At 53.9% G+C, this 22,916-nt stretch overlaps 1 protein-coding gene across 2 annotated transcripts; it reads right to left on the bottom strand.

The window, feature by feature from the left end:
* Window positions 1–162: 162 nt before the first annotated feature.
* Window positions 163–22,363, bottom strand: RAB8A (RAB8A, member RAS oncogene family). Of its 2 annotated transcripts, none has more exon segments than NM_001242371.2 (8): window positions 163–1,633; window positions 4,233–4,283; window positions 5,749–5,814; window positions 6,313–6,402; window positions 8,292–8,369; window positions 12,041–12,101; window positions 15,596–15,656; window positions 21,823–22,219. In NM_001242371.2, coding segments are annotated over 8 exon segments (624 nt in total). In that variant the 5' UTR covers window positions 21,947–22,219; the 3' UTR covers window positions 163–1,540.
* Window positions 22,364–22,916: the final 553 nt, after the last annotated feature.

The following is a 22,916-nucleotide window of genomic DNA, read 5'->3' as shown; positions in this document are numbered from 1 at the left end:
GGCCTCCCAGAGTGCTGGGATTACAGATGTGAGCCACTGCACCAAGCCAGGAGGCTTCTTTTCCCAATTTAGTCTTTTGATGATGGGTGGCATCTCCTCTGAGGTGGCCGCTCGATGGGTAACCCATGGGCTCTACCATCTTGTCCAGACCCACCCCCAGCACCTGGCCATGTCCGTGTGGCCTACAGGGAAAATGTGGACATAAAAATCCTTGGACTTTAAGATGAGCTTTAATTTGTTTTCCTTAAGTGCATTTATCGATGTAAACAGAGCATGTTAGAGATTCCCAGGGAGAGCAGACTATTGCTGATATGTTGGTTTTAATTCAAAAGAAACGATGATGCCAATGGTTTGGACTGACAGCAGCTTAAGGAGGAAAAAAAAAAAAAAAGAAAGAAAAAAAGAAAAGGCTGATGACACCCCCCTGGCTTGGTTGACCTGGTCCCAATCGCAGTCCCTATGGGACAGCAGAGCTGTCAAAACAGAACCCAACGATGACGGCTGAAAATCAAGCCAGACTGCTGTGCGGTCAGCTTGCCGCCGTGGAATGCCTCGTGTTTTGGCCATGTCCAGCCAAGGGTACAACGTGCTTGTTCCCGATCACCCAGGTTTGCCATTGGAAGTCAAAGACAGAATCGCTTCATGGCACTACAGATGTGGAAAAATAAAAATCTCAGCTAGAAAGAACGTCCGATTTGGAGACAGCGGGAGGACACGAAGGAGTGGGGGCCATTTTGGTGCCGAGAGGAGGGTGCCCCAACTTCAGGAGGACCATGTGATGGCTGTGGTTGTTTTCGGCGTCACTTGCAGCACACACAGCGTCCCCTTGATGCTCAATGGGGACCGCAGACGGGCCTGCAGACCTAACCCCTGGCTGTGGACAGGAGAGGCTGCTCCAGGCTTCTTTCCTTCTCAATGCTTTACACAGGATTTCCTTCATTTGTGCTTTCCTTTGGTTTAACAGTTAAAAAAGAAGAGTGAGGGGGCAAAATGGTTTGTCACTTGTCCAAAACTGAGAGAAGAGGTGGAAGTGGGCACCAAATCTCCTGGGTGATGCTTCCTGGGCCTGGCGATCGGTTGCCTTGCTCAGGGTTTGGGACCTGTTGCTCCTGGAACCACCGCTGGCCTTCTAGGACCTTGCTTCCGTGGTAGGGGACATGAACCAGCCTCCTGGTGGAGCTTTGTGTTGCGGTGAGGCCACAAAGCAAAGGCCCAGAGGCAGAGGCCTGACACTGGCTATGGTCGACGGTCACACCTTGACTCCCTCCCTCTCTCTGGATATACAACGTGTGGGTGGGCCCGTTCAGCAGATGTTACAGGAAAAATAGCAAATTTTAAACTTATTCCATCTCCAAAGTTGAAAAAGATCAGACAGTTACTAAAATAAACGATTTCTCAATTGCATTCTGGTGGCCGTGGGCCCGGTGGCCGCGGCGTGGGCGGGGCGTTGGAGGTGGGAGGGCCCCGGCTGAGTGAGGGGCTCACTCAGAACAGGCACAGTCAGCTGGGCTGAGCGAGGCTCAGAGTAAGGCGGTGTTCCTCACAGAAGAACACATCGGAAAAAGCTGCTCCTCTTCTGGTGGTCCGGTGTGATTTTGACTCCCTGGTTGCTCCCCTGGGGGCTGTTGCCTTCCTGAAATCACAAGAGGTTTTCTGAGGTTATCACTGAGAATCAGCACTACGTCTCACAATCAACCAGCCATCCACCTAACCATCCATCCAACCATCCAACCAACCATCCAACCAACCAACCAACCAACCAACCAATCAAACAACCAAACCAATCAAACCAGCCAAACCAACCAACTAACCAACAAGCCATCCAACCATCCATCCATCATCTGCCAGGTCATCCATCCATTACCATTCCAGCCATCCAACCAACCAATCAGCCATCAAACCATCCATCCATCATCTGCCAGTCCATCCAGCTGTCCCCTTCCAACCATCCAACCAACCAACCAACCAACCAACCAACCAACCAACCATCCATCTATACCCTTTCAACCATCCATCCATCCGCTCACCCATTCCCTTCCATCCATCTATCCACCTGCTTCCAACCAACAAACCAATCAACCAACCATCCATCCCTTCCAACCAAGAACCATCCACTCATCCATCCCTTTCCAACCATCCATCTTCTTCCAACCATCCATCCCCTTCCAACCAATCAACCAACCATCCATCCCCTTCTAACCACCTCATCCAACCAACCAACCATCCATCCATCCCTTTCCAACCATCCATCCACCCATCCATCTCCTTCCCCCCATCCACCCCCTTCCAACTAACCATCTCCTTCTAACCAATCAACCATCCTTCCATCCCCTTCCAAGCAACCACCTCCTTCCAACCAACCATTCATCCATCCCCTTCCAACCAACCAACAAACCAATCATCTATCTATCCAACCATCTCCTTCCAACAAATCAACCATCGATTTATTCCCTTTCAACCAACCATCCATCCATCATCTTCTACCCATCCAATTCTCTTACAACTGATAATTGGTTTTTCAAAAACAGATCTATTTTCCATCTGCTATATACCACCCCTTCCAACCACTCTCTCACTTATCCACCCACCCCATCATACCCTTCCCAGCACTTTGGGAGGCCGAGGCAGAAGAACTGCTTGAGCCCAGGAGTTTGAGACCAGCCTGGGTAACAAGTGAGATCCTGCCTCTTAAAAAAGAAAAAATGGCCAGGCGGGGTGGCTCACACCTATAATCCCAACACTTTGGGAGGCCGAGGCGGGTGGATCACCTGAGGTCAGGAGTTCAAGACCAGCCTGACCAACATGGTGAAGCCTCGTCTCTACTAAAAATACAAAAATTAGCTGGGCGTGGTGACATGTGCCTGTAATCCCAAGTACTCGGGAGGCTGAGTCAGAAGAACTGCTTGAACCTGGGAGGCAGAGGTTGCAGTAAGCAGGGATTGCACCATTGCACTCTAGCCTGGGCAACAGAGCGAGACTCCTTCTCAAAAAAAAAAGAAAAAGAAAAAGAAAAAAAATTAGCCAGGCATGGTGGCGTGTGCTTATAGCCCCAGCTACTTGGGAGGCTGAGGTGGGAGGATTGCTTGAGCCCAGGAGTTGAAGGCTGCAGTGAGCTGTGATGGTGCCATTGCACTCCAGCCTAGGTGGCAAAGTGAGACTCTAAAAAAAAAAAAAAAATCTCTTTTTTAACTAATAAAAAAACTAAAAGAAAAAAGAATCAAATTTTAACCATTATACTGAAAAAAAAATGCAAGAAAATCCCAAATTATTGTTGGTCAGTGCACTGGTTTCCATGAACTGTTTCCCATTTTGATTTAATGGCCAAAGAGCTGCTATTAAATCAATCACATGCCTCACTGTTCAACACACCGCATCTTAGAATTACAAAACAGATTTGCTTACATCAGATGTAAAACTTGAACGGCATTTTGTATTTTATGTGCATTCTCAAGTGACCAGACTTAACCCACAAACAGAGCGCCGTGTGCTCCTCGATTGGACAACCAATGTAACATGGCCGGGAAAGGGCAGTTGCTGGAACCAGGGCGAGGGAGGAAGGGTCACTACAGCGTTTAGGCACTAAATGCCCCCAAAGTACAGGGAAGTGTTTGATTCCGTCAAGAAAGCACCATTGATACTGAGCACAGTGGACTAGGAAATTGCTAACGTGGTAAACAAAAAAAGCAAGAAACGAATGAGAGGGTAGATGGGTAGGGATTCATGCAGACTTCCCTGGAGGCCTCAGAGAACCCTGGGACACAATGAAGGTCGCAGAGCTGTCACAACTTGTAGCATCTGGGGCTGGGGTGGAGCGGGGGCAGGTTCTTGATCTGCCATGCTTGTCAAGACGATGAGCCAGCAGTTATCAGACACCAGCCCTGGCCCTGCCCAAGCGACCTAGGAGGCTTTTCTCCGAGCCGTGGCTCTCTGTCCTTGCATACCATGTTGTCTTTCTGGCCCTTAAGTGGAATGGAAAAGGCTGTGTGCTCCCTGCTAGCCTGGGGATTCACCGGGCACGGCCTTGTCTGCTTGGGCAGCGTCCCCAGGCTGGCACTGCCTGATGCTGATGCCCCAGCCACACCTGCAAACTCTTCCCCCTTTCCCAGCAATGTCCCATGGGGTCTGGCTGGGCCCTAAAAAGCAGGATCTAGGGCACGTCATATCACTGCTGCTAACGATGATGGCTGGATCCCAGAGATCCACTCGGGGATCTCGGAAGGACACACACTCACCAATTTTTTGTCCATTTTTGCTTTGATGTCTCTGGCGAGAGTGAAAAATGCCTGTGGAATAAGCACATTGTGAGTCTTTGGGATGGCAGGACCCTGAGTCCTCAGCCGCCCGTGTACAGCGGGTGTGGCGAGACAGCTTCTCAGGCGTGGGCCTCCCATTTGGCTCTTTGATGCCCGCCTCTGGCAGTGGGTTCATCTGGCCTGTCCGGCCCCAGCTCCTGTCCTTCCCCGGCTCCCTCTGCCTCCCAACCACCCTTACTCTCTGACATCAACTCTCACTTCCACAGAGCACCTTAGCATTGACGGGACTTTATGCATGCGCCACGTCCCCTAAGCCCTCTGAGATGGGGCGACACTCAGTTGGCCAGAGAGGAAACTGAGGCTCAGAGAGGCCAAGTGACTTGTCCAAAGGAACCCAGCAGTTAACCGACCAATCCAGAAGGATCTAGAAGGAGTGCCCAGTTCTTTGTCTCTGACTCCTAGGTTCTGTCAGCTCTGGCCTCCCTTCTGATGGTCAGGGAAAAAGGCAAGCAGCTCTGTGGCCAAACAAGCTTCACTCGGAGTCCTTGCCTGGCAGGGCTGGGAGCGGGAGCAGGTTCATCTCCCAGCACAGCCAAGGGTTGAGCTGCTGTCACAGCCTTGAGGAGGGGACATACAGAGATGGCGGGAGGCGTGATCCCAACATACATCCCCATGATGTGGGAGGTTCTGGAGAGGAGAGTGGCTTGGGGTACAGAGGAAGGCCCAGGGGAGACTGAAGGTGTTCTTGGGGAGAGGCCCCCTGGGCCAGGCCCTGACTAGAAAAGGGAACCTGGCAGGCAGAAAAAGGGGCACACAGGAGGGAAATGCAGTGACGTATTGGAGAAAGGAGCAGCCCAGGTAGCCTGGGGAGGGCAAGGCCCGAGCCCTGGGTAGCAAACACCAGCTGTAGCCAGTGAGGGAGGGCTTTCCACGCCAGGCGAGGAGTCTAGCCTTTGTCTTCACGTCAGCATAGAGACTTTAGGTCGGGAGTGATATGGAAGATCCGCTTTGGAAACATGACTAGGATGGGGAAACATCACAGGATCGGCCGCAGGGCTGGGGTCGCCCCGTGGAGAGGGGAGGGTGGCATGGGCCCGGGTCCCATCAGGGCTCCCTGCTATGTCTGGGCTTTTGACAGGGGCCTCTCCAGGGTAAGTGGTGTGGCTGAGAGGGTAAACACAGAGCTGGGTCTTTCTGAGCCTTAGTTTCCTCACCTGTAAAACCATGCCTATTCCCCAGGGCTGCCCAAGAGCCCGTGAGATGCGTCCTAGGTGCCCTTTGTGGGGCCTGTCCCTGCTGATGGCACATTCCCAGGGGCTGCCTGTGCTTGGCACATGGCACTGCCCAGGAAATGTCCCTCAGAGGACTTACTGGCAGCCCTGAGCCTGAGGCTGGTCCGTCCGGCAGGACCTCCTCGGAGGACGCCAGCTCCCCCTTCAGCCTGAAGGGGCCAATCCTGCAGGCCCCGTGTCTCCCAGCAGGGCCCGGGACTCACATTTTCCACGTTGATGTTGGCCTTCGCGCTGGTCTCCATGAACTTGATTCCATAGTCGAGGGCCAGCTGTGAGAGAGGGAGGCACACGCATGAACACACCAGCTGCTGGGCGCATCTGAGCTTGCCCAGAACAGGAGCTGAAGCCAGGGCCGGCGCCAAGAGGGAGCAGCAACAGGGCAGGGGCTGTGGGCGTGACTTCCTGGATCGCTCCCTCGATTCTATAGTGAATGCCCCTCCACAGGGTCTCACAGGGCATGGAGTGCTGGGGATGGCAGCTGAGATGGGAGGGTGGCGGGGACCTGCTGGGATCAAACTATGGATCTGTTCCCCGCTCCCGTGGTCTTGAAAGTCTGGAGCGGGGCCATGGTAGGTTTTGATGAGATGCCCGCAGAGTGCACCCAAGAAGCCCCGGCTGGGTGTGTGCTTCTGTCATCCCATGGCACGTGCCCCACTGGGGTGACCAACTCATCTCAGGCCCCTGGGGCAGAGAAGGGACAGGGGAAGGCCTCTGCACAAGAACCCCAAGACCCCGAGGCGCTCTGCCCCTTGTGCCACCATGCCCACCTTTTCTCCCCGTTCCTTGGAAACTTGTCTCTTGTCATTCACATCACACTTGTTCCCGAGTATCATCTTTTCGACGTCTGCAGAGGCGTGCTGAGAGGGAGGGGGACAGACGGGGGATCAGACCGGATGACACAGGCCAGGTGCCTCTGCCAACACACAGTCTGTCCCCAGAAATCAGAGCGGTGGGGTCAGGACTGCTAGGTACAGCCTGGTCTAAGGGACAAGCTGAAGCTCAGAGAGGCCAAGCAGCCGGCCCCATGTCACACAGCCAATGCCAGGGCTGGGGCCAGGGTTCTAGCTGCTACTCTGAGCAAATGCACATTTTCTGAAATGCTTTCTGGCAGCTTCTATGGCTGTATCAATCAAGCCCCTGCACCTGGGCTGCTGGGCGGGTCTAGCCTATGGGAGGTGAGTGAGGCTGAGATATTTACCCCCCGACCTTGGCTTTCCTCCTTCCCTCCCTGGCTCCTCTGCAAGAGGCCCCAGCTGTTGTCCTGGGACCTTCTGCTTTGACACTTTTTTTTTTTTATTTTTTTGAGATGGAGTCTCGTTCTGTCTCCCAGGCTGAAGTGTAGTGGCATGATCTCGGCTCACTGCAACCTCTGCCTTCAGGTTCAAGCGATCCTCAACCTCCCGAATAGCTGAGATTACAGGCATCTGCCACCATACCAGGCTAATTTTTTGTATTTTTAGTAGAGACAGAGTTTCGCCATGTTGGCCAGGCTGGTCTCGAACTTCTGACCTCAGGTGATCTGCCCGCCTCAGCCTCCCAAAGTGCTGGGATTACAGGCGTAAACCACCTCGCCTGGCCCTGACATTTCAACTCTTTTTGGGCTCCAGAAACAGGCCGTGCCTGAGGTGGTCGCAACTCGAGGCCGTCACCAGCTGCAGGCACTTCACCACCCTGTCTGATGTTGCCCAAACTCTGCCCTCATACCCAAAGGCAGCTCCTTCGTCAAGTCTCCCTGGGTCCCCATGGAGCGGACCACGCTTCCTGGAGGACAGGGACACTGGAAACTGCTGTCTTCTTCCACCAGCTCAGACTTGGTCTCTGGAACCTACTGCGCCACTCCCTGCCTCACTTCCCATGAACCAGAAGGTGGCTCCTGCCCGCTGGCCAGAAACAGAGACCTTTCACAAAGACCAGGCTCTCCTCCTCTCCACGGATAAAGACAGCTTTCCCAGCTGGGGTGCAGCCCTGCACTGGCAAATTTGGCAGCACAGCCCTCTCAGGGTCACTGGGGAGGTGAGCCCAGTGCAATGACTCACAAATGATGGGGTGGCCTCTCAGCCTGGCCTGGGAGGTCCATGAGTCCTGGGTGGACAGTGATATGCCCTTTTGCTGTGGTTTTATAGATGGGAAAAGTTCTCTGACTGTGCCTCAGACCTGAAGCCCCACCTGGTTAGTTATAGAAAGCTGCAGGTGCCGGCAGCCAGGAAGGCTTTGGGGGTGAGGTCAGCTCTTTGGGGAGCAGAAGATGAAGATGCTGGCTTTGGAAGGGGAGGAGGGGTTGGCCTCCTTCTCACTGCTCTATGGTTCAAGGTCTGAACACAGGTCGTTTGTACCAGGTCACACCCTGCTCCAATATAGCTCAAAGTACAACTGACGCCTGCTCACCACACCCTCCAACTACAAGGGTCACACCTGTGCTAGACCCTTCCTTCTCTAGAAAGCACCCAACACTCACGGTGACCACAAGCTTGGATATCCTTTCTCTTATGACCATGACACTGGCCAGATCCAACAGCCTAGCTGGAGGGATGGGCTCCGAGGGGCTCTGGGGTGGGGCCAGGCCAGCGTGTGGTCCCTGGGGCCGGCTGCTTGCATCTCAGTCCCTGCTCCCACCATGTCCCTGACTAGGAGGCTGTGGGCAAGTGGCCTGTATGTGTCTCTGCACCTTGGCCTTCTCATGAGTAAACCAGAGGGCTCTGGGACAAGGACTGAAGCAGGGACAGTGGGAGGAGCCGGAGGGCCTCACCTCCTCAATGTTGCGAATCCAGTTCCGGATGTTGTCGAAGGACTTCTCGTTGGTGATGTCGTAGACCAGCATGATGCCCTGCGCGGGGAGAGAAGACACAGGTGCCTGATCGGCTGCAGGCTCTGGAAGGGAGGCCTCAGCGGCACCAGAGAACAGTGGTGGGGAGCCCAGCACCCACTGCACAGCCGGGCCCATTAGCTGCCGCCCTCCCCACCTCTGTGGAGCCCCGGAAGCCAGCCCCCTCCTCTCCATCCCTGTGGCCCTTCTTTCTGCTGGGTTCTGGCACCAGCCTTGTCCTGCCCCCCGGGCCGCTGAGGTGACCCTTCTGGCTCACAGGCCAGCCCCTGCCACGCCCTCGCTGACAAGCCCGGCTGGCTCCCCTCATGGCCCACGGGGTGGTGCAGCCTGACGGTGGGAGCCGGTCCACAGGCCCACTGCCAGCAGCACTCCCCTCACGCCGACCCTCCCCTGCAATCGGCCTCCTCTTCACCCCTTGCTCACCCCACGCTCTGCCTGAGCCACCTACCAGGCACAACTGAGCCCAGGAAGTCCTGACCCGACATCCACACAACTTCCAGTGACCCCACCACAGAGGGAACCGGCTGTGTGAAGATGGAGCCGAGTGCCGAGGCCCTTCCAGTTCCCTAACCTAGACGTGAGCAACTGGGAGAAGGCTCGTGGGTCCTGGAAGAGCTTCGGGGCAGCCCCGCCTCAGCCTGGGCCCACAGCCTCGCTACTGCTGTGGACAAGCGCAAACATGCCCATGCGATGCAAGGGGAAACTGAGGCACAGAGATGTGACCTTTAAGATTCAAGCACGGGGGGCGGGGAGGGGGGGGCTAACTCCAAAAGCGCTGATGACACCTATCCTCTCAGCAATATCCCTGGGCCTTTTTCAGCCCCAGAACCCACATGTGGGGGCCACCCTCTGACGGTCTGTGTGTGGTTCTCGATGTCCTTGTGGAGTGCCCACAGCGGGCCAGCCTGCAGTGCCATCACAAGTCCCCCTTTGTTGCCGGGCATCCTGGGCTCCAAGGCACGTGGCCTGCTCATGTCCAGGCCTGGATTTCTTCCTTCCTCCTCGCTACCTGCTCCCCAGGCCCAGCCCTGCATCTGTGGCACCTGAGGGCACTGATGACTTCTGCTGCTGGCCAAATTGTCTGGGGCCATCCAAGTTTGCAGAATAAGGACACGGGCCATGTGGTAATGGTGAGACAGGTGTGGGTGCAAGAGTGTGGGACAAAAATGACACAGATGGGGCAAGAAAGTCACTGCAACCCCAAATCCTCCTGGGAATTCAGGGACATGAATAATGGCCTCACAGTCAGCCGCAACCATGGCGAAGAACCTCAAGGCTGCAGTGGCCCATGATGTCTGCCATGCCCCATCCACGGTGGGCACACCCTGTGACTGTGACATGGTCAGGGACAGGGGGCGTGGGGCCCTTTATCCGGGGACTGGACCCTCTGAAAGCCCAGGATTCCTGCCTTCACCACTAAGTTGGTGACATGTGCCTAAGACTCAAATTCCTGGATTATACCTATTTCAGGGAGCTGAGGGGAGAACCTGGACGTTAGTGGGGCAGTGGGGAGAGCTCTCTCTTAGAATCAAGCAGAAGCACCTGGAAAACACTGAGCCAGCCATCCTATTCCAGGTTTTCCTGGAAACACCCCTCAGGGCTCCAAGTGACTATTTTCCAGGGCCCCGTCTGGGCAAACCTTACCATGGGTCTCTGAGCATCCAATGCTTCCCAAACTTGGGATTTTGAGGCCCAAGGGTCTATGAGCATGCTGACAGAGATGAGGACACAGCTGCAATGGTGGTGCTGTCCCATATGACTGATACTGGCTACACAAGGCTCTAGGGCATCAGAAACATAGCTGCTTTGACCCAAGGAGCTGGATTTTCAATGTTTTTTAAAATTAATTAATTAATTAATTAAGTAGTTAAGCGACGGATTCTTGCTCTGCTGCCCAGACTGGAGTGCAGTGGTGCAACCTCGGCTCACTGCAACCTCCGGCTCCCAGGTTTAAGCGATTCTCCTGCCTCACCCTCCTGAGTAGCTGGGATTACAGGCATCCGCCACCACGCCCAGCTAATTTTTGTATTTTTAGTAGAGATGGAATTTTACCATGTGGCCAGGCTGGTCTCCAACTCCTGACCTCAAGAGATCTACCTGCCTCGGCCTCCCAAAGTGCTGGGATTACAGGCATCAGCCACTGCGCCTGGCTGGATTTTCAACGTTAATTGGGTAAATTCAAATAGCCACATGCAGCCAGTGGTGGCATCTGTTCAGGTTGGCCTGGGTCTAGGAGGATGGAAAGCCACAATCATCTTGGTGCTGGTTGAGGATGTGGGTGCTAGAGACAAACAGCCCAGCCCAGCCTAGCCATTTACCTGCTGAGTGAACTTCAGCGGGGCAGGCCACCGGGCCAAACCTCAGGTTCTTTGTTATAAAACAGGGAAGACAATGGTGCCTGCACAAAGAGGTTCACAGCCAAAATGCAATGACATAATCTGAGCTAAGACCTGGGCCCACTGCCTGGTGCAGGGGAGGGCTTGGTGATCAGGGCAGGGTGGAAGGTGCCTATTTGGGCCCAGAGAAGATTGGGACAGGCCCCAGGTCACACAGTTTTCTCCAGAGGCTGAAGCTCCCCAAGACCCCAGTGCCCTCAGGCCGCCTGCCCACCCTCCACCAGAGAACTGTGAGGTGGGGGGAAAGAAATACATTAATTTTACTGAGGCACACTAAGGCTGCAGCCCACACGAGTGGGTCTCCATGAGGTTTCGGATGCCGTGTGGGATGCTCTAAACACATAATGCCTCCATTCATCTCCACCCTCCACAAGTCTTTCCTGAGCAACTACTGCAGACCCAGCAGGTTCCCCGGGGCCAGGCAGATGGCAGGGACCAGGATGTGGCGCTGCCCTCATCGAGGAAACAGGCAGCTGCCTGAGCAATTAAATGATGGGGTATGCGGAGGAAAGAGTGGGGAGCAGAGGGACCTGGGAATGGGGAGAGGCAGCCATTTATCCTCAGCACAGCCTGAGACACAGTGCTGTGCTCCGTTCCCTTTTCCAAGTCAGGAGATGGAGCTCAGTGGGCAAGCCAGGGTCTCAGGCCAGGTCCAGGGGCTCCGCCTCCTGCTCCCTCTACCCCTGAATGCCCTGCCATGTACACACAGGGCCCCTGACACAGGACCACGTCCCATCCCTGGCCGCCTTCTGCATCTGGTTAAGGCCTGGCCCAGAGAAGGTGCTTGAGAAATGTTTTGCGGGATGATGACTGAGTCTTCCCATCACGTCATCCCGCCTCAGGCCTGAGTGACGGATATAACGGCCGACAGCCCAGGGCAGGTCAGCTCCTGGAAGATCTTCAAGCTTTTGGTAGCAAATTTCATAGAGACAGATGCAGGTCATGTGACAGCTCCTAAAAGTTGGGGCATGCCGGCTTCGACTGCACTGAGCTCACCTGGAAGAACCGGCTTCCTGTGTCTTTCTTCATTCCCAAAGAATTATGTTTCCACTTTATTTAAACCCTGCATTGTCTCTGCAGCCAGAAGGGGAGGTATGTACATGGGGGTGGGCCGGGGCACAAAGCCTGTTCCTAAGACTAACTTGGGACCAAGGAGCCCTGAGGAGTTGGGGCACGGGCTCCACAGAAACATCTAGGCTTCAGTAACCAATGCACAGTGACGCTCCCATGTTGACTTAAAAAGGAGATAAAAACAACCAAACAAAAAATCCCTACCATTGCACCCCTGTAGTAGGCCGTTGTGATCGTCCGAAACCGTTCCTGACCGGCCGTGTCCCTAAACATGAAGAAAAGGGATATTAGCAACATTAAAGGAAAATAACTGTCCCCAGTAGGAGACAAGGAGCATCTACCCGGGATGCCTGGCTTTCTCACCGGTCAGCCACTGTGATACCTTCTTCTGCTAAGGCAGCACCTTCTAATCTCCCTATTATTACAGGGAAGGACACTGTGGCCTGGAGGGGTTAAGGTCATTTGATGTGGCAGAGCCATGATGGGATCCCTGACCCATGCGCCTTCTCCTCTTCTGCACCTTTGCTTCCAGGGAATTCTCCCTGGAGTTTCTGGTTCACGGAAGAGCCAGTCATGTGGCTCAGGAACATAGCTCTTGCTGTTGAGGGTAGCTGGGACTCAGGAAAAGCTTTCAGACCTGCCATCTTGGTTTGAATGATGGGGAAAGTCCCTCCTCATCTGCATGACAAGGAACACAGGGCCTATTGCCCGGGAGGTGATGCCTGGGCAAGACACACCTATGCCCAACCCAGCTCCTGGCTTGAAGGGTACTTAGTGTTTGGTTTAAAGGTAGGTAACCTAACTGGCCGGGCGCAGTGGCTCACATCTGTAATCCTAGCACTTTGGGAGGCCGAGGCAGGTGGACCACCTGAGGTCAGGAGGTCGAGACCAGCCTGGCCAACTTGGTGAAACCCCGTCCCTACAAAAAATACAAGAATTAGCCAGGCATGGTGGCACGCACGTGCCTGTAATCCCAGCTACCTGGGAGGCTGAGGCAGGAGAACTGCTGGAACCCAGGAGGTGGAGGCTGCAGTGAGCCGAGATTGCACCACTGTACTCCAGCCTGGGTGACAGAGCAAGACTCCGTCTCAAAAAAAAAAAAAAAAAGGTAACCTAACTGGCCTGGTGCAGTGGCTTACATCTGTAATCCCAGCACTTTAAGAGGCCGAGGCGGGTGGATCACCTGAGGCCAGGAGTTCGAGATCGGCCTGACCAACACAATGAAACCTCATCTCTACTAAAAATACAAAAATTAGGCGGGCATGATGGCGCGGATCTGTAGTCCCAGCTACTTAGGAGGCGGAGACACAACAATCGCTTGAACCTGGGAGGTGGAGGTTGCAGTGACCTGAGATCGTGCCACTATATTCCAGCATGGGTGACAGAGTAAGACTCTGTCTCAGGAAAAAAAAAAAAAAAAAAAAAAAGCCAGGCGTGTTGGCTCACTCCCGTAATCTCAGCACTTTGGGAGGCTGAGGCCAGCGGATCACCTGAGGTCAGGAGTTTGAGATCAGCCTGACCAACATGGTGAAACCCTGTCTACTAAAAATACAAAAGTTAGCCAGGCATGGTGGCAGGTGCCTGTAATCCCAGCGACTCGGGAAGCTGAAGCACGAGAATTGCTTGAACCAAGGAAGTGGAGGTTGCAGTGAGCTGAGATCATGCCACTGCACTCCAGCCTGGTTGACAGAGTGAGACTTTGTCTAAAAAAAAAAAAAAAAAAAAAAAAATTAAAGGTGACCTAACTGATTGGTGACAGAGCCAGGGCAAGACTCAGGTCTTCTGTCTCCAAGCCCAGGGTTCCTCCCACAGCCCTGCTGGGACCCGGAGGGCTCTATACGTCTGGATTGTGCAGAAACACCTTGCTTGGAGCTAAGCTGACTTTCTGACACCAGCAGCAGGAGACATGAGTGGTTAAGAACAGTCATTTTTGCCGGGTGCGGTGGCTCACGCCTGTAATCTCAGCACTTTGGGAGGCTGAGGCGGGTGGATCACCTGAATTCAGGGGTTCGAAGCCAACCTGGCCAACACGGCGAAACCCCGTCTCTACTAAAAATACAAAATTAGCCGAGCGTGGTGGCAGGCACCTGTAATCCCAGCTACTTGGGAGGCCGAGGCAGAAGAATTGCTTGAACCCAGGAGGCGGAGGTTGCAGTGAGCCAAAATTGTGCCACTGCACTCCAGCCTGGGCAACAAGAGCAAAACTCTGTCTCAAACAAACAAACAAACAAACAAAAAAAACAGTCATTTTTTTTTTCAACCACAGTCCTTAGAAGAGTTTTGAGTCACTAACCTCACCACGATTGCTAAGAGCAGAAGGAGGAAGGCAGGAGGAAAGTGAAACTTCTGCTTGCTGATGCAGTGTCACTTTGGACTTGGGAACAAAGGGTGACGTGGCACCAACGTGCTGGAAGTGGAGAAACTTCCGTGGCTTGGAACTTACAAGGCAGCCAGAGCTTGACTTACTACCAATGTCTGCAGGATGGACTGCAAGTTAAACCTACCTGACTCCCAAAGTCAGATTAAGAGGTTAACAGTAGGGCCGGGCGTGGTGGCTCACGCCTATAATCCCAGCACTTTGGGAGGCTGAGGTGGGTGGGTCACCTGAGGTCGAGAGTTCGAGACCAGCCTGACCAACATGGAGAAACCCCGTCTCTACTAAAAATACAAAATTAGTTGGGCGTGGTGGTGCATGCCTGTAGTATCAGCTACTTGGGAGGCTGAGGCAGGAGAATCACTTGAACCTGGGGGGCAGAGGTTGCGGTGAGACAAGATCGCGCCATTGCACTCCAGCCTAGGCGACAAGAGCGAAACTCCGTCTCAAAAAAAAGAAGAAAAAAAAAGAAGAGGTGAATAGCACCTGGAGTCAAGGGTAGCTGTGGGGCTCCCTGAAACTGGCAAGTGGGGGTGACCGGTCACACTTTGAGACTTGAGGGAGGATGACTTCGTGGCCCATCTCCTGGCACACTGCTCCCACTCAAAGGCACTTGCCTGGTTTGGGTGACAGGGAAATTGCACCACGCTCTTAAATGTGACTTCTCTTTGTTTTGCTCAGGGCCAGTGACTCTATGCGAGTGGCATGTGTGCAGGGCAGGACCCCACTATACCCGCCACCTGAACTCAGTCTCAGCAAACTAGAGTCAGGCCAGCGATGGCGACTTGGAGTCTCCCCACTTCCCTAATTGTATGTGCATGGGAAGTCACCCTTAGTTCTCAGGAATGGAAACAGGTCTCAACATGGGGCCCGGCCCTCAGCTTAATTTCGGTTTGGGGTTTCGGTCTGTATGCTAGGAAGGGAGGCCAGGCCTGCCCCAGGGGAGAAAAGAGGAAGTGAAGTTGGACCTTTATGCTTCTGAGTGGGTTGAGAGGCTCAAAAGGAAACTCTCGGCTGGGGCATCTCACAGTCCCTGCAGGCGTCACCAGCACCTGGCACTGAGAGGGCTCTCTTCCCGTTCAACAGAAGCAGCCCACTCTGAAGGCCAGACCCAGATGGTGCCCACTGTGGAACACTGAGCTAGCCAGGGCTGGGCAGCTTTGTGCCTATGATGCTGCAGGCCCTGGTGCCCTGCAGCCAGCAGAGGACAGCTCTCTGGGCTGGGTATAAACCCCCAAGAGCTTCTGGAGAAAGCCCCATGTGCCAGGACTGGGCACCAAGAAATGGAGGCCAAGGTCACAGGGACGGTGGAGGGGGAAGGCAAAGGGCTTCTGGCTTGAAGCCATCGCCAGGTGGAGAGAATGACAGAGAACAATGACTCTTACCATATCTGCAGTTTAATTCTCTTGCCATCGAGCTCTATGGTCCTAATTTTAAAGTCAATTCCTGAAAGAAAAAAGAAAAAAGGCACGTCACTGTCAGCCCATTTCCCAAGTTGTGTCTGAGCTGGGCGCCACCAACCTGTGCAGGTGACAGCTGTTGTGGCTTATGGAGACCCTGCCTGGCGCTGGGCATGCGGGATGTCGGAATATCCAGATCTGGAAACACTTGGAGATACTTTCCCTCTCCAAGAGCTGATGGGAGCAGTGCAGAGCAAACCCAGGGGGCGCGGGTGGCAAAGCCCTGCTCTTGTCCCTTGCTGCCAGCTGAACCCGCCTCCCCACCCCAGGCAGTTGTACGGAGTGGGTCTCAACAGAGCCCTCTGCAGGCCTGAGTCCCTCGCTCCCCAACATCCCGCAGCTGACCGACCCCCAGGCACACAGGGCCTTAGGCCCCACCATGCGTCAATGCACATGGTCACGTTCTCTCCTGCCCCCAGCTTTTGTACACGCTATTCATTTTCTGTGGGTGGTCTGTGTCCCACTGGCCCGTCAGCTGGGCAAACTTCTCCTCCTTTAAGGCCCCCTTGAAGATCACCTCCTAACAAGCCTTGCTGACCCCATCTTCCTTGTCTCTCACCTCCTGCTTTCATCCCCTTTCCCCACGGTGACCTCGCAGCCACCTTGATGTTCCCCAGGCTCCCACTGTTCCCCCAGAGTCCCCTCCCCAGCCTTCAAAAATATAACCCTAACCATGTTACACAGCTAACCTCTGCTCCAAACTTACTTTCTTTTTTTTTTTTTTGAGATGGAGTCTCGCTCTGTCGCCCAGGCTGGAGTGCAGTGGCATGATCTTGGCTCACTGCAGCCTCTGTCTCCCGGGTTCAAGTGATTCTCCTGCCTCAGCCTCCCGAGTAGCTGGGACCACAGGTGCCTGCCACAATGCCCGGCCAATTTTTGAGTTTTTAGTAGAGATGGGGTTTCACCGTGTTGGCCAGGCTGGTCTCAAACTCCTGACCTCAAATGATCTGCCTGCCTCAGCCTCCCAAAGTGCTGGGATTATAGGCATCAGCCACCGCACCCGGCCCTCTGCTCCAAACTTTCTAGTATGTCCACCAACAGATGAATGGATGAACAAAATGTGGTCCAACCATACAACGGAATATGACCCAGTCATAAAAAGGAACGGAGTACTCATCCATGCTATACAATGTGGATGAACCTTGAAGACAGGATGCTGAGAGAAGCCAGACACTAAAGGTCACTTAGTGTGAGATTCCATTAACAGACATGTCCAGCATAGGCTCATTCATAGAAACAGAAAGCTGATTAGCGGTTGTCTGGGGCTGGGGGGCACATGGGGAAACTGGAAGGGTTGGTATCCTTTTTTTTTTTTTTTGAGATGGAGTTTCTCTGTCACCAGGCTGGAGTGCAGTGGTGCGATCTTGGCTAGCCTGGAGTGCAGTGGTGCGATCTTGGCTCACTGCAACCTCTGCCTCCCGGGTTCAAGTGATTCTCCTGCCACAGCCTCCCAAGTAGCTGGGACTGCAGGCACACGCCACCATGCCCAGCTAATTTTTCTATTTTTAGTAGAGACAGGGTTTCACCATGTTGGCCAGGCTGTTCTCAATCTCTTGACCTCGTGATCTGCCCACCTCAGCCTCCCAAAGTACTGGGATTACAGGCGTGAGCCACTGTGCCACCGTGCGTGCCTGGCCTTAGGTTGGTGTCTTTTTGGCATAATAAAAATGTTCCCAAATTGCCTGTGGTGATGGTTGTGGAACTCTGTGAATGTACCCAAAGCCACTGAATTGTACACTGCAAATGGGTGAACTGTATGCGAATTCTATCTCATAAAGCTATTTTTTTTTAAAGCCTCTTTCAGTGGCTTCCCTGCCCCACTTCCCTCGAATAAAGTGGAAACAGCTGCTCATGTGTGTCAAGGTCCTGCCTAACCTGGTCACCTCTCAGCACTCTGGCTCATGACCTGCTCTCTCTGGCCACACCATCCACACAGCGATTTCCTCAACATTCCAAGCATGCTCCTGACTTGGGGCTTTGATGTTTGCTCTTCCCTGCCCTGGAAAGTTCTTTCTTCTGTAGCTACCTGGCTATCCCTTTGTTCAGGTTCCCATTCAAGTTCCCTCCTCAGGGGAACCTTTCTGACCATCCTCATCAGTTCTCCCTTTACCTATTTATTAACATAACTGACATACATTTATGTATCTGCTGCATGGACCTGGGCATAATGCTTGCAGATCATAATGGCCCATGTAGATGAGAAACAGCCAGACCCAGCCTTTGCCACCAGGAATTTGTTCAAGTCCCTGCTGGAGAAGACTTGAGGCCCAGGCCTGGCTGCGCCTCTCTCAACCCAGGGTGGGGATGCTAATTCCATCCATCCAGCCCCAGCACTGGACTTTCGCCCTCTCAAACGTAAGCTCCCTGGGGCAGGGACCTGACAAGTCTCATCCACTGCTATTACCTCCAGTGACTGAACACACAGGGGTTGAATACACATTTGCTAGAAGCTGGTACCCCAGTCCTGCACGCACCTTGACTCACCTGTGTCCTCTCTGCAGCCCTCTTGCCAAAATGGCTGCCTGGCCCACAGAAGACACTGGCAAAATATGGCTGGATCAAAGTATTAACGCGCAACAGGGTCTACGCGGTGTTGAGCGGTTCACAAAGCACTTTCTCAAATGCCAACCCTTTCACTGGAGGAATCAATGGGCCCCTGAGGAGGCAGTGGCGCCGAGCCAGGCTGGTGAGAACCCATTCCAGGGAGCTACAGGGCCAAGTTCACACCACAAATGATCTATGGGGCTTCTGAGAATAGGCTTTGGTGAAATGTAACCTTTGGCAAAATGTTAAGGATTGAGTGGCAGAAAATGAACAGCCACTCAATCCTTGTCTATAAAGAAAACCCAGAGGTACACTCAGCCAATATAGAATTGCTTCTTTTTTTTTTTTGGAGACATAGTTTTGCTCTGTTGCCCAGGCTGGAGTGCACTGGTACAATCTTGGCTCACTGCAACCTCTGCCTCCTGGATTCAAGCGATTCTCCTGCCTCAGCCTCCTGAGTAGCTGGGAATACAGGCAAGCGCCACCACGTATGACTAATTTATGGAATCACCTTTAAGCATTAAGGTGATACTGCTTCAGGACTAGACAGCCCAGTGTGCCCGGGCTTCCTAAAACATTCCCCACTTCCTGTCACACGTGTACAGGGACACAAAAAATCGAGGAGCACTGTTAGGTTGGCCAAGCTCCACAGCAGCACTCCGCCCTACACTCCTCTGGGTTTTATTAACATGCCAAATTTAATTAGGAAGTGTAAACTTTACGAGGCCTAAGAATTATGAGGCCTGACCTTCAAGGTCATGGTGAATTAGACTTTCCTAGAAGACAGAAGGCTACAAATGGAAGGAGGGGAATGAAGGGGTGGGAGGGAGGGATCTTAGGGTCAGGTGCCACCTCCACCTTGCTAGGTAACTTTCACCAAGTCACATCCTCATCTGTAAATGGAAGAAAGCCTCTTTAAAGCTCAAAGTAACTCTAAAGAGGGGGGTTGGGCTGGGCGCGGTGGCTCATGCTTGTAATCCCAGCACTTTGGGAGGCCAAGGTGGGCGGTCACGAGGTCAGGAGTTCGAGACCAGCCTGGCCAACATGGTGAAACCCCATCTCTACTAAAAAAAAAAAACAAAAAACAAAAATTAGCTGGGCATGGTGGTGGGTGCTTGTAATCCCAGCTACTTGGGAGGCTGAGACAGGAGAATCGCTGGAACCTGGGAGGCGGAAGTTGCAGTGAGCCGAGATCGTGCCACTGCACTCCAGACTGGGTGACAGAGAGAGACTGTCTCAAAAAAAAAAAAAAAAAAAAAAAAGAGGGGGGTTTGTGGGGAAGGCCGGGAAACTGGGATCTGAGTGAATGCAAGCCAGTCTGCTCACAGTTAACATCATTTCTTTCTTTTATTTTTATTATTATTTTTTAAAACAGGGTCTCGCTCTGTTGCCCAGGCTGGAGTGCAGTGACACCATCACAGCTCACTGCACCTTGACCTCCTGGGCTCAATCGATCCTCCCACCTTGGCCTCCCAAGTGGCTGGGTCTACATGGGTGAGCCACTATGCCCAGCTAATTTTATTTTATTTTTTGTAGAGATGGGGTTTGCCATGTTGCCCAGGCTGAATTAACGCCACTTCTTGATTGGTTGGAGCACAAGAATTACCCTAAAGTTTAGCCTTGGAGTGGGGGAGGGGGAAGAATTCAGAAACATCTGTCTACAGAGGCTGGATGCTGTCACTGCAGGAGCCATTCATTTGCTTCCTCTAGATGGCCTCTGGTTGTGGTGACAACCCCTTATTGTCTAATTCTAATCCTCATCCACCAGGGCACTAGGCTGGGCAGACAGTGTCACTCCTGCTCTAAAGACAGCAGGGCTCAGAGACGGGTAGTGCACATTCAAGGGCAAACAGCAACTGGAAACCAGACGTAATGATTTCCAGTCAATTCTCTCTATTTTACATCTGGCATATAACTTTTATAAAGCACAGCTCCGCTGGGTGCGGTGGCTCATGCTTGTAATCCCAGCACTTTGGGATGCCGACGCAGGCAGATCACAAGGTCAGGAGTTCGAGACCAGCCTGACCAACACAGTGAAACCCTGTATTTACTAAAAATACAAAATTTAGCTGGACGTGGTGGCGGGTGCCTATAATCCCAGCTACTAGGGAGGCTGAGGCAGGAGAATTGCTTAAACCCGGGAGGCAGAGGTTGTAGTGACCCGAGATCGTGCCGCTGGATTCCAGCCTGGGCAAAAGAGCTAGACTCCGTCTCAAAAAATAAAATAAAATAAAATAAATAAAGCATAGCTCCTGGAGGAGGGCAAGAATGGAATTAGCACATTATCTTGGGGTTCAGGGAGATAACACGATTCTGTCGAAGTGACACAGTAAAGCAAAGGCCATTCCCTAGGTTTTCTTGAGTCGGAATAAACTCCTGGACTTAGTGACCGTTCCCCCACTTTCCCCATCCCTAGCAGGGCTACAGAGCTCACAAGCCACTCAGATAGGTGTTACTCCCGGGTCAAACCTTTTCATTGTGGGCCAGGACTGCTTTTGTGGCACTGAGAGAGGTCAGCTCCACTTCTGTGGACATCACAACTGAGATGCACCAAGCCAATTCTGTTCAACCACAATGTGGGCTGGCCCTACGGGAAAAGCTGTTCTAAAGTGACAGCCGGAGTCTTGGGCCCTTTGATAGGGAAGTCAAGGCTGTTTGTGGCAGTGGCTGATTTAGTTTCTCGCTGAGGCTTTTATCTTGCATCTTCTTGGGGATGACAGGTCCCAGGGCAGGCAGTGCTGTCACTTGCCATTGCTGTCATTCCTGGAGCAGGATGAAAGGTGGGCAGGGAAAAGGTCCTGACTCTTCTTATCATTCCTTCTAGAGGAAAATACACTTATGAGGGGAAGCATGGTCAGGGAGAGGGGCTCAACCTCTGAACGCTCCAGAGAAAAGAGCAGGAATGGTGTGGGTTAGAGTCCCGGCTCCAAGGTGCATTAGCTGAGCTTGTCATCAGCTGGGAGTGTGCAGTGGCATCTCTCTAGGAGAGCTAAGCCTCGAGTTTTGGGTTGAGACACAGCCAGGTTCAAATTCCATCAAATCCCATTCTCACCACCTGCAGACTGTGTGGCCTTGGGCAAGTTCCATGCCCTCCCTGAGCCTCAGATTCCTCATCTTGTGAGACGGGCTCATAACAGCACTTAGCACCAAGAACTGGAGAGTGTGAAAATGCACGTGAAGCACTTGGCACATAGTAAATGCTCATTAAGGTGAGATGCCACTGTCTTTTTCCCATGGCCAATTCCCCGTGACTCAGTTTCCACTTCTGTAAGGCAAGAGCCTCAAAAGAACCGCTTCGAGGGCTGCTGCTAGGACAGATCGAGAGGACGGGCGCGAAGACCCCAGCCCAAGACATAACACGCCCTAACGAGCGGGCTGAGGGTCGGAGCCTCAGTCTCCCTATCTGCAAAATGGGCACCTGGTCTCCCCCACCACGGCCCAGGAACCCCCGAACGGCGGTGCAGGCGACTGCTCTTCTCCCTTTAGGCCCCCTCGACCCTCTCAGCGCCCTCGGCCCGTCCAGCCCTGTAGATCCCTCAGCCCCAGCCCCTCAGGGGCGCTCCCAGCCCGGGCCTCCGGCGCCCCCAGCCATTCCCCGGTCCCGCTACCTATGGTGGAGATAAAAGTGGAGTTGAAGGCGTCCTCGGAGAAGCGGAACAGGACACAGGTCTTCCCCACCCCCGAGTCCCCGATCAGCAGCAGCTTGAACAGGTAATCGTAGGTCTTCGCCATATTACACTCTCTCCCCGACGGGAAGTGCGGCCAGCGCCTCTCCACTGGCCACCAGCACCGTCCATCAGCACCGAGCCCGCCCCTTATTGGCTCCAGGCCCGCTGCGCGTCACCGCGGCCGACGCCCGCCCCTGCGTCCCGCCAGTCGCGGGGAGACCTTGGGAGGGGGCGAGCGGAGCGCGGAGCCGGAAGCAGCCCGAGCGCACCTCCCATTGGCCGGCACTAGGGAGAGCACGGGCTCTGATTGACCAGCAGTGAAGAGTCGCGGGGCTTCAAATGGGGACGAGGCGGGGGCGTGGCATTATGTGGCCCCCGCCTTCCACCCCCGACTCGGGAGGCCCGGCCCCGCTCCACTATAGGAGAGGGAAGGCAGGGAGCGGCGCCAACTGCTCGCGCGCCGGCAGCCTGGGGGGGGCGGGGCTTGGGGTGCGTGCGCACGCGCGCCTGGAGTTCCGTTAGGCGACAGCAGAGGGCGCACGCCAGTAGTTGGGGCGGGTGTCTCTGGGTCCCGACCTCACAGCTCGCGCAGGCGCAGTAGGCACCGAGGCGAGCGCGGGAAAGCAAGGTAGCGCTCTCAGCCTTGTCTGCGGCCTGCGAGTCGGGGCAGTGGGGGCCTAGGGAGGAAGGAGAGAGGAGCCGCTGTATACTCGAAAAGTGACCCAAGCCGGACGCGGTGGCTCACGCCTGTAATCCCCGCACTTTGGGAAGCCGAGGCGCGTGGATCACGAGGTCAGGAGTTCAAGACCAGCCTGGCTAAGATGGTGAAACCCCGTTTCTACTAAAAATACAAAAATTAGCCGGGCGTGGTGGCGGGCGCCTGTAATCCCAGCCACTCGGGAGGCTGAGGCAGAGAATTGCTTGAATCTGGGAGGCGGAGCTTGCAGTGAGCCGAGATCGCGCCATTGCACTACAGCCTGGGCGACAGAGCGCGACTCCGTCTCAAAAAAAAAAAAAGAAATTTGAGACCAGCC

The sequence above is a fragment of the Pan troglodytes genome, chromosome 20 (assembly GCF_028858775.2).
Source record: "Pan troglodytes isolate AG18354 chromosome 20, NHGRI_mPanTro3-v2.0_pri, whole genome shotgun sequence".
Lineage (NCBI taxonomy): Eukaryota > Metazoa > Chordata > Mammalia > Primates > Hominidae > Pan > Pan troglodytes.
This window is presented reverse-complemented; position numbering and strand designations above follow the sequence as displayed.